This window comes from Anarrhichthys ocellatus, unplaced genomic scaffold (assembly GCF_004355925.1).
Source record: "Anarrhichthys ocellatus isolate YVR2014 unplaced genomic scaffold, GSC_Weel_1.0 scaffold91, whole genome shotgun sequence".
Taxonomy (NCBI): Eukaryota; Metazoa; Chordata; class Actinopteri; order Perciformes; family Anarhichadidae; genus Anarrhichthys; species Anarrhichthys ocellatus.
Window position 1 is genome coordinate 1215703 of NW_022280121.1, and position 12233 is coordinate 1227935.

At 42.1% G+C, this 12233-nt stretch overlaps 1 protein-coding gene across 1 annotated transcript in view; it reads left to right on the forward strand.

The window, feature by feature from the left end:
- The first annotated feature begins 10307 nt into the window (after positions 1–10307).
- Positions 10308–12233, forward strand: part of prep (prolyl endopeptidase) — an 11181-nt gene continuing 9255 nt past the window's right edge. The window contains exons 1-5 of the mRNA XM_031875489.1: positions 10308–10509; positions 10861–10935; positions 11318–11451; positions 11559–11689; positions 11799–12008. Of these exons, the coding sequence (XP_031731349.1) occupies positions 10372–10509; positions 10861–10935; positions 11318–11451; positions 11559–11689; positions 11799–12008 (688 nt within the window). The 5' untranslated portion in view covers positions 10308–10371. The remainder of the gene's footprint in view (positions 10510–10860; positions 10936–11317; positions 11452–11558; positions 11690–11798; positions 12009–12233) is intronic.

Below are 12233 nucleotides of genomic sequence, written 5' to 3' on the forward strand. Positions count from 1 at the left end.
TGGCCGCGCAACTGAACACTCAAGTGTTTGACTCTTCCTCTTGCTTCTTGCATGGGAGGAGGGAAGGTGTGTGCTTGAGACACTGAGAGAGAGAGAGAGAGATACACTCCCTTTTGCTCTTGCTCTCCCTCCCCCTCCTCCCCTCTGCCCCATGACTCCTCCTTGGAGGGTGTTTGCGTGTGTGTCACTCTCTTGCCCCGGGGCGTTAGGCTTTCTCCGGGGGGGCTGTCACACAGCTATGTCCGGATCAGAGAAATACATCTTCATTTTCTGACAGTCACCCACTCCATCTCTGGGTGAGAAGAAGGCATATCTGCGTTGTGTTCGGAAGTCAAGTACGCAGCACAGAGGACATGAGGTCATTGTGGTGCTTGTGTAGTGCCAGGCAAGGTTTCAAAAGTTTTTTTGTTTTTTTTTAAAGACGCCAATTCTGCTCAATTCAGTTTCAACTTTTAATTTGTCGTCGGAGATCTTGTTTGCATATAGGTTCAAATGCAGCACACCATATTCACACCACTAACCACATAGAAGACCTGAAGTAACAACTCTTGATCTTCACAACTAACACAGTGCATGAAAAAGCTCAATTAGATCACAGCAACAGCTGCAGACTGAACTATTTCCACTTTATGTGTCAGTGGTGCCTGTTTGACTCACTGATACTTGCTAATGTTGATCTCCAGAGAGTCTTAGTAATAGTTTTGGAATGTGTAATCTGCCACAAAAAGGAATATATCACGTCTCTTTAAATAAAGAAGAAAAATCTCAATTCATTGTTTGGTTAATAAAACATCACAATGTCATAGAGCACAAGGTGATGTAATCAAACCAGCCCCATACCTAATACTAGGTATAATATTAGGACACTGTGAGAGTTAGTTTTACTGCCTTGAAAAGACTAGAACATAGATAAAATAACTTTTGTCTTCTGTCATTTTCTTCAGAGACTCTGACTCTTAAGTGATGTGGCATAATTCTTATATGCCAGAAAGTCAGAAAGTCTTTATTGTGTGTGATTATCATAGCATATCCTAAAGATATATGTATCCTAATACAAAATGATGGCTACTCAGAAGTGCAAACTGCTGCATCATTAAAACAACAATAATATGAAAAAGATAAAGAAGAAGAAGAAGAAGAACTTTATTTATATAGCATCTTTCAAATACACCAAATAAAATAAGGGATGTCATGCTCTTGAGATTTCGTTTAAAATCTGGCGACTGCGTTTTGGACACCCTGAAGCCGTGTAATCACACTGTTAGGGTAGGTTTTCTCCTGCATACTGGGGGGAAAAAAAAAATTGTTCCCGTGTTTTCACTTTCAGGAGACTTGCGTCCAGCTGTCCTTCTGTAATGCTCAGTGGGGGTGAAATCCAGAAGGTGTTGATACTTGTGTCATGCTGTAGGTTTATCTGTAGCCCGGCTTTCACGCCGGTCTGCTCCCCCGTGGTTCTTTTCTACAAAGGCAACGTTTATCTTGGCAGGCCGCCAGCCAGCTTAGGAATTCGGAATTTTCAGACTTGTCATCCACGCTTTTGACACGTGACATACTGCAGCAGCCATGTATGCGTGTCTGTGAGCTTACTTTCATCTTGCCGTGCATACTCTTTCATTCCACTTTCTCCACTTCAGGGAAGTTCATATTGCATTGCATGTGTCGAGTGGATTCTGTTCCTCATAGATTCTCCTTTGTTTCTGCTCTGTTTTGTCCTGTTTTTCATGCTTCCTGTCCCACTCATCACACCTGACCAAGCTGCTAATTAGGGCTGCTGACATGAGCCACCGTGTAATTTTAAATCCACTTCTCTCTCGCTGTTTTGCTCTTTCTCATTGCCTTCAGTCATCTCAGTCATCACCTTCTATTCAGCTGTCTTCTCCTCCACCTCCTCTTCCTCTGTAATGCCCCTCTGAACCTTTTCTTTACTACATATATTACTCATATATACTGTGTGAGTAATTCACTTAATGACAACATGAACTTTTCTTATGAGTCCTTGAGAGGCCTCTGAGCCGAGATTGCACTCAGAACTTTGGTTGGATGGTTTAGCATGGGTATACTGTATATTAGTTGGTATTTGACTTGGAGATATTTCACATGACATTCTTAGAATGACGGAGACATGAACATGACCGCTCAAAATGAAGTGTGTAAGGAAATGTAATATACTATGTTGGACAAGAAGAACAAGCTCACTAGAAACATTGATACACTATAAAACATTTCGGATAGCATTGCAGAAAATGGCCACTAAGACATTTTTGGGCAAATAAAACTAAAGCAACCTCTATGGTTAGATTTAACAATAAGAAAGGAAGATTTGTATTTTACAGTTTGCAGAAGTTTCAATAAACTAGAATACGGAGAACTGCTTGCACACAGGCTGAGGGTGCCTTCGGGGCCTCTGTAAATGTCGTAGGTATCTTAAGCCCTGTAATTTCTATGCTTGAGTCTGTACCTGCCTCGGGTCATTTCTCGCAGCAGGACTAAAGGCGACCACTCCTTCCCCGTCACCTCCCCCGAGGATGAGGACAATGCTCTCTGGCAGACCTGGCTGAGGCCATTTTATAGCCCATTACAGCGGAAATCTTTGACGCTAACTCCACCTCTGCCTTTCTTTAAGTTTTATGGCTGACTCGAGGAGAAATATTTCGCATTCTATCACAACTATCTTCTTGTCATAGCCCCCTACTCTGACCCATGTCACCCTCACTTTTTCCCCCACCATACTGTGCTGTTATCAGCTTGTCAGCCCTGTCAGCTTCCCCGTTCCTTTTAATGTTGCTTTAAGTGATTTCCTTTACCATGCATTACCCTGCACTCTATTCAGCTTGTGGTGGGGAAATCATATTCACTTTATTGAAATAACACGAGCATTATGAACTTAATGAATGCATTTTGAAGAGAAAAACAGTGACGGAACTTGTCTCTCTCCATCTTTTTATCCCCTCCGTTTTCCACTTTAGGTGTGAAAGCAAATAAATGTCAGCACTGCACCACCCAGCTAGTCTACCAACCATCTTCCCTCAACCGGTGGATGATCTCCTGTTGACAGGCCAAGGGTTATTATCCTGGTTTGAGGGCTAAGAGGAATGCTACTGCACTTCACAACAGATGCCTTTTTAAATCCTGACAAAACCACCCACAGAGATGAGGAGAAAACGGTATCACCGTACTCAGCTGACCCAGAGGGTACACGTCTGTAACCTCTGAATGACAGGTAATGTCCAACGATGACGACAAAGCAAGGTAACACACGCGTGCCTGCATTCACACAAAGACAACACCTGCACACACAGTATTCCAGTATTTGCATTTAAATGTGCAAATAGAATAATGCTTATCTAACGCCAGCCAATGTAATTAAGTCACATATGATTTTGTATATACTTTGGCTTCAAATTTAGACCTACATTACCACTAAATGAGATCAATCAAAATCAGGCATTAGCCCCTTGATTTATAATTAGTTTTGGTCGAGTGTGAGGCTGACTGTGCACAGAATATGAAAGCGACAGGAAGGAAATGTGTGTTATACTCATGGGCCGTGAGGGTGTCAGGTTGAGGAGTCTGCAGTGTAATTGAAATAATTCACCTTCCAGTCTGGAACATTTGTCAAGTGTCATTCTGTCGCTCCCGTGTTCACAAACTTCGCTCTGGTTCAACCGGAGGAACAGCTGCTGATTAACACTGCTCTAGTGATCAGCTGCGATGGCCATAAATGGGGGTAAAACACATTATTGCTTTGGTAAACAGTATTGATTTGCATGTCACAATAACCATGTGCATGGTTCGTTGAGTTTTTAATTGCAGCTCTTCATCCTCGATATTGTTACATAAGACGTTCTGCTTGATATGAATGTGACAACCGTGCATTCCACCGTTCAGAGTTTTGTGTTTTTTACATCCTGCGTATGTTTTTATTCTACGGGCACTGACTTGTGATGAAGCTTTTCTGGTTCTGATACTAAAATAATGATTAGCATGAACGTTTTTTGTGACCCCGCAAATAGTTTCACAACATACTAACTTTTTAAGTGATTTCAACCACATCTCATGGTCTTCCTCGGGGGAAGGAGATACAACATGTAGCATCGCATGACCTAAGTATGGGACTTTAGTCACAACAAAGATTTCCTTTGTCCTCTCTGATCTTTTACCAGCCGTCCGCTGACCCCTGATGATGATTCTGGTGAATACCAGACCAAAAACTCAACCAGTAGATGTTGTCTCTTTTCCGGGGTCCTTACTGTTTTACCATCAGGCCCCTGATTTCCTTGACATCCATTATAATAATCCTATAGATTATCTGTAGATTATCACAGTTTGAAAACATGTTTGAAAAAACAACAACTTGATTTTACTGTGTGTAATCCTCTTTGATTCCTCCCCAATATTGAGAAATATATATATTTTTTTGTGAATATTAAAGTTTATTTCAATTAACCATTTTCGAGCATTCACCAAAAACACATATTCATGTTTAAAACACATGTACGAAGGCGGACAAATTGGAGTCGTTGCCAATTGGAACCACCATCCTCCGCTGAGAACTCAACCCACTGTTTTTGACCCTTGACTTCATCATGCCGTCAAAAAAAACTAAAAAACATCCTTTCCGGGTATTTGGTCTCAAGTGAAGCGTGTCCTTTTCACACACTTGCTTTCACTTCTGCCATTCTCAACAGAGTTACTAATAGTGATGTGACATTATTCCTTTTCACTGACCTTTGGTGAGAAATGCTGCAGATACTCTTTATTAAAGAGTCTTTAACCACTTTTAAACTCTACCAAGAAGTCATACAATTATTGCCCAACATTCTTTGGCCCTTTTTTCAGCTCAATTTCACTCAAATTGCAGCTCGACAGTCACCTGAAAACGTATTGTCCTCAGTGAAAGAAAACAGTTTTCCTACTGAACACCAGATTGACTGACTTCTTTAGGAGGAAGTGTCAGACCCCCAGGAGCCGCACCTGACTGTATTAAAAGGCTTTTGCATTGTTTTGTCTTCCTCTTAAGGCAGACTGTATTAATGACCAGCACTGAGACACATCATCCAGGAACGATGCAAACAAATCCGCACACGTTCACTCAAACACACACAGTTTAAGACATTTTACCTTTGACCCAACTAAAGAAAAAACTGGTACTATTTAGTGTAATGAAGTTACAAGAAATGAGGACTCATACTGTGGAATTGAATGCATTACTTGTGTAGGCCTGGTGTTCTGTGTCTCTCAGGAGCAGCTAGCTGATTCAGCTCAGCCGTGGCTAGCTTGCTGATCTCAGATTCCTGCCATATTTCTGGATGGCCACTGAACAAACCGAGGTGAACCTGATCCATGCTGTCACTGTGGCACAGGGTAGAGTTTGCCCTAACTCTCTCCCTCTCTCTCTCTCTCTTGAACACACACACACACACACACACACACACTTCCTCCCTGATATCCCAAATAAAGACACAGCAAGACTGACTGTGACCCCTACAATGAGCTGATGCAATATGCTTGTATGTGCGTATTCATGCGTGCACATTCTTTACGGCGTGCCTCTTATCTTGTGTGAGTGTCACCGATCCCTCAGACTGTAGTAACTGTTACTGACATGGATCACCTGCATAGTTGTTTCAGATATCTTCATCGGCTCAATACACTTTTTCAAAGAAAGGATTAAGTTAAACCTGTTCGGAATAGCAGCAGCCTGTCGCTGCATCAATCATGATGGGAAAAGAGTTTTCATTGACAAAAATGCTTTCAGTATCATGTAGACTCTAATAGTAGCCTACTTCAAATGCTTGAAGGAATAGTTCCACATTTTGGGAAACAGGCTACGATTAATTGTTTTCCTACCGAGTTAGATGAGAAGATCGCTACCACTTTAATTATTGAGAGTAGTATCCATCTTCTCATCTAACTGTCTGCAAAAAAACAAGGATTTGCATATTTGTCGGACTATTCCTTTAATATATAGCCTATGTTTAGCATTCAGGGAGTGTGTGTTGATGAGAGCCCCGTGCAATACTGTTATCCCTTCATTGAGCAAGAGCACAATAGGAGTTCGATACAGTGTGTTTAAATGGTTTGAGTCGACTGCTCAGGAATGGCGTCCATTATAAAAGGGGAACTTTACTACCACTCGGTGACAACATCAATGACATCACCAGGTGCCACAGAGTCTGTGACTGACACTCCTGCACAGACAAACACTCTCTCTATTTTAGGGCCATTCAGACAGCGCTGTCCTCCACCTGTCTCCAGTGTTACCTGCCCCAGTCATTACCAGGGTCCCAGATCCCCACTGTAAGTGCACATGTCAACAGTGAAATTACAGGGCACGCACACACACATATTTGTTTTGCTTTTAAAAGGGTAATATCCGTCTGCACGCAAGCGATACATTCATTTTCCCCTCCTCCTTTTCTTTTTTTGACAAACCCAGAAAACAAAGCAGGTGAGGTTCAAAGACACAACAGAGAGAAGGACATGAAGAGAGGAGACGTGTAGAGTTGATGGACACACATAGGTGGTGTGCGTTTGTGTAATGACAAGGGAAAACTCAGCCCTGTTCCTCTGGACCGTTCGGACTTCAGCTGATTACAAACCAGTGTCATTAGATCTGAGCTTTGTTCTCCCGCTAAGTTGGCTCTGGCCTGACTAATTAAGACAAGAAAGTCTCTTCAGATGTCTTAGGTGAGAGTCTATGTCTGTCAGTCTTTGGCAACACTTGAGGTTTGAGTGTTGTGGGAAAGAGTGCCCGGACAAGTTTGACGAGGAGGAAAACACAGTGCCCGAACACAGATACAAATCGCTTTGACTGAAAGATTGAGATCTATTTTCAGACAATGAAGTCAGCATTTGTTTTTACAGTATAAATATGCCCTGTTGCATGCACACGCACAACTGTTCTTTTATGCTCACCTCTTTCACCGAGTCGGTTTTGGGTAACCTGAGTGCTCTCTTTCCCTTTTCAACATGATCACTACAAACAATGACAAACTTCCCTTCTCCTCTGGCTGACTGACTGGACCTTATTGTTGCTCTTATCTTGTGTTTTCTGCTGAAAGAACTCATGACTGTATACGTCTGAATAGATACTGACAGAACCTTCATTTGCTGTGGCATTGCTGTCATCCTGGAGCAGACAGGAATGAAGTCACCACTGGACAACATTGGACTTGTTTGCAAAGTTCAAATCAAAAGCAATGGATGTTCTTTTGTCAATGATCCACACATGATGTTAGTCACTGTATTTTGCCGTTTTCAAGGTAACTGGCACGACCTAAAACATGAACCAACTTTACCTTAGTGAGCAAACATGCTGTACATGCATGATGACAAATGCATTTAGCATTTCCTTTCATTTGCGCACAAATCACATCCGTCTTCCGTGTGCACTATAATTTCCCTGACGGGAACCTCATAACATCCTGTTGTCTGAGGACATCTGAGGGGCCAGGTTGGAATGACCCTCCACCACATGACACACAGGACAGAGCAGAGACTGTTATCCTGGCCCCAGCTAATGACAGCCGAATGAGAGGCAGGAAGCTGTCCCCTGTGATCTCTGTTTTTAAAAGAGCCCTTATTATTGCTTGTGTATTGTTTCGTCGCGTTGGGATCCCTTTGGACTACTATCATTAAGTTAAGGGACTGTGACTTTAGCTTTTAGCTGGGGAGATATCAATAAAGAAACATGGGGCATCCCTTATTGCTGATGATGGTGTTTGTGATGAAAAATACAAGCAATACAACCCATTGCATTTTATTGGATGAAATTGCCACATTAAACTGCATTAAGCACGCTTGTGTCCACAATATATGCAAACGAGTCTCTCTGTTGCTCTGAACAAATCAACAGCAGAATAATAATAATCCATAATCCATTAATTAAATATTAAGCGTGAGAAGTTAAACTGTACTGTCTTTTACATTTGGAGTAGAGTCCTGTGTGTGTATAAACAACACCATAAGAGCAGGTATTAAGAAGCTTGCAAAAGTCTGATTGATATCAGAAAACAGTTGCAACTTGTTTTCCCTCCAAATATGATCTCACAAGGTGAACGTGTGTGGACTTACAAGAAAATAACTTCTCTGTGCATGTAAAAGCCACTGATTGACCTACAGGGCAGCTCATCTAGGTGCGTTAAACTGGTTTATTCAATCTCACGATGTGTTTTACTGTCACGTCAAGTCATCTCTTTTTGACTGCCATGATCAACAGTTTCTTCTCTGCGTCCACCTTTAACTGAGGTTTCACAGGAGCCACTCAGAGCGCAGTCGTGGAGATTTATGAATGAGTTAACCTTGTGGTAACCCTGCGCAGTGAAACACAACAGGTGGTCATTCTCCTTTGTCCGCAGCAACAGAGACAGGTGCTTCCGACTATAAGGGACAGATCACTGTTGACTCTGGACAATGGAGGAAAACAGTGGAACAAGAAGGTCTAATTCATGCATGGCCACTTCCAGCCCAGCCCAACTCTTTGTCAAACACACAAATGCATAAACCCACCCACTCTATGAACATAAAAAAACACCTCCATATTTCAATGGAAACACAAACACGCTCATTCAAACTGTCACTGTTTTTCCCTCCCCGGTTTGTTAAGGAAACAGAGGCATCAGAGGACAATAGTTCTGTGACCCATATCTGAGCCTGACATAGGCAAACAGGAAGAGATCCCCTTTGCATAGAGCAGTATTCCTGACTCCTAGCTTAAGGAAAGGAAGAAGAATGGAGTCAGGGGAGAGGGGAGGGGGGGTGCAGAGAACATCCTTGGACCAAAAACATCCACATTTCGGATACCAAGAGTCCACCAGAAGAGACCAAAATGATGACACCACCTGTGACACATTCTACCAACAACTACATTTTCTTCAGACAGAAAAACAATCCACCCGCACTCTGCTCCTCTCTTTCTTCACTTTCACTGGGCATTCACCCAAGAGAGGACCGTTAAGAACCTTCTGATCTACATCCAAATTCTGGCTCTGCAGCGTGACAGCTCTGACACGCTCCAAGCTGAGTTTGAAAGTAACAACACTTTGGAATCTCCTGGAGACATCTGACTGCATGATCCGAACAATGTGTTTCCTTTTCTACTGCGTAATTAAACCTGTTTCAAGGCTCTTATCTGCATAGCTGCAGAATGTGTCACAGAGGATTAACACAACACGTTCAACAAGATGGCCTGTGTATGTTACCATAGAAGAATAGAGACTGCAGCTTGAAACACATATTTTAAATGCAGACAAGATCAACCAAACGGAACTAAAGATTCCAGGTATTCACTTTTGGAGAGACGCATTTCTTAAAATGAATTATGCACTTCAGTGGATCCATTAATTTCCTCCTGGTACATGCTACTACCTCAGTGGGCCTTATCTCATGCCATCAGTCACTGTGTAAGAGTAGGTGCCAGTGATAATGATGGTCAAATCAGGATTGATTGATTAAGTAAGGACAGGAAGGAAGAGAAGGGAGGATGACATGCAGAAAGAAAGAAGAGTGAAGGGTTGACCCTTATCCTCTTCTGCCACGTAGATAAGAGTGGTGATGGAGATTCCCGGTGGACTTAGATAACCTTTACCTGAAGGTGCAGCTTCCCGATATGCAACTTTGCTATTTGCATGACTAGATTTTGTGGGGGGAAAATAGGGTCATAGTTGTTCCGTGGATACTTTTGCTTTATTTTCTAGATTTATTAACTGTACCTTTGTTTTCTGATCTGAAAGTAAGTGAATCAAGAACAACAACCAAAGAAAGGTGTCGTTCTGAGCTTTACTTATACCAAATTAGGTTAATATCAAATAATCAATAATTGAATAGTTACTATCCCCGAATTATAAGCTAAAAATAAATCACTAAAATGAACAACACACTAACAGCTAATCCATTAACTGTTTGAGGGGTGATGTTGGCTCATGCATAACATACAAATCAAAAACGTAACTTTTGAACATGTCTGCTAAATTTCCAAAAAGTTATTTTTGTCATTTTCAACCTCCAGGAGTCGATATGCAACAGTATGTAAACTGCAGCTACACCATGTAAAACCATGGGTTAATTAGTCACAGACTCTTTCATTTATTCATGAACGTATCAATGGGTAAATTAAATATGTGGCTTATTACAACGAGCCTGCATGTTATATTAACAGGAGAGCTCTCTTTTAGCCTCATTTATAAATGCACACACTGCCCTTTTTCATTATTCAGCCGATCTTCTGTGAGGTCTGTTCCTATCTTTCGTCGGTAGAGGGCGCCATAACAGTTGGTCTGATCCCACAACAACCAGCGGTATTCTCTTCTAAAACCTCGTTGGCTGTTTGTAAGCAAGGCAATCTGCCAAAATCTCCAGCGCCTTAAATTCATGTTTTATAGGAACCAGAGCGTTATTTCAAAAACACCGTTTCAGTCTCTGAGGCAGCTTTTTTTCTTACGCAATTCCCGAAAACTGTCCTCCAAAATGGCCTTTCAGTATCCACAGTCTGACCGTGACGATGCAGTCGTAAGTAAATGTGGCTAGCCTAGCGTGCTACTACGCCGGGGATGCTTCATCATCATGCTTTTTCATTCATCGGAGTGAGCGTCTGCTTTGTTACTATGCTAGTTAGCTTAGCCTGCTTTGACAACCCACACTGACTTTGTTGACGAAACCCACAGCCGGGGGTCCCCAGCGGGCCGTGACTCGCTAATGTTACAGTGTTTATTTGTAACGTTAGCTGACATTTCTTTCGCTGTTTGGCTAACGTTGTTAACCCTCCAGCAGGACGTGCCAGCTTGGTAGTCTGTCCTTGTTTTTGCCACACCTAAACGTACGTTAGCTAGCTCACAGTCGTTACTGTTTCACCTGTTTCAGGTGGATGGGTACCATGGGTCCAAAGTACCAGATCCATACAGCTGGCTGGAGGACCCGGACAGTGAGAAGACACAGGTAACGTTCATCCTTATTCCTGTTTATTGACATATATCTAGCTAGAATGTCAGTTTGTTAACTGAGGACGCACATGATTTACTGTTATTATTTTTGTTCTGATATTATGCTAATCTCGTGTTTTATGATTGATTAGTGGTACAAGTCACTCTTGCTGTTAATACTGGCACTGGTTGTGTTCTGCAGATAATTAAAGTCACTCATAATAACCAGTGTTCAGATTTGTTGATGTCACTGAATGATCTGGATAAATGAGTTGAGTAAAACCTAGAACCTGCTTTATAAAAACACCTGTTCTGGTTGTACTCAGCAAAAGTAATCAGATAAAGAGATTGTAGTACATTGATAAAACCTCTGGGTGTGTTGTGTGTTCCTCCTCCAGGCCTTTGTCAGCGCTCAGAACCAGCTGACGTTGCCGTTCTTGGAGCGCTGCGAGGTGCGAGACCTGTTCAAGGAGCGCATGACTGAGCTGTACGACTACCCCAAGTACAGCTGTCCCTTCAAGAGGGGCAACAGGTGAGCCACAGCACAAAATCGTGCTTTTGCACTTCAATAACACATCTGTATAGCGCATACCTGTGAAATTCGTTTGTACCTTAACTATTCCTCCCATCAAATTTCAGGTACTTTCACTTTTACAACACCGGCCTCCAAAACCAGAGTGCGATGTACGTGCAGGAGAGCCTGGATGCCGAGCCGACTGTCTTCTTGGATCCAAACACTTTTTCCGACGATGGAACCGTTGCCCTGCGAGGTATCAACAAAGCACTGTATTTTATTACAGCTTTCATTGTATTCTTTTACTTAACGTCTGCTCTCCCTGTTGTCTTTCATAAATTGGGCTGTTCTGTTCCTATTTTAAGGATACGCCTTCTCTGAGGACGGGGAGTACCTGGCTTATGGCACCAGCGCCAGTGGTTCGGACTGGGTGGAGATTCGCTTCCTGCAGGTGGAAGGTGCCAAGCCTCTGGAAGACCGCCTGGAGCGAGTCAAGTTTAGCTGCATGTCCTGGACTCATGATGGGAAGGGACTTTTCTACAACTCCTACCCAAAGCAGGAGGGCAAGAGTGACGGTGAGGTCAAATATTCAAACCCATAACTTTGCTGTAGCTGCTAGAACTATCCCTCAGATTAATATGTATGTGTGTGTATATATATATATATATGTGTATGTATCTGTATGTGTATGTATTTGTATGTGTATGTATTTGTATATATATGTATATGTATATATATGTATATATATGTATATATGTATATATATGTATATATGTATATATATGTATATATGTATATAT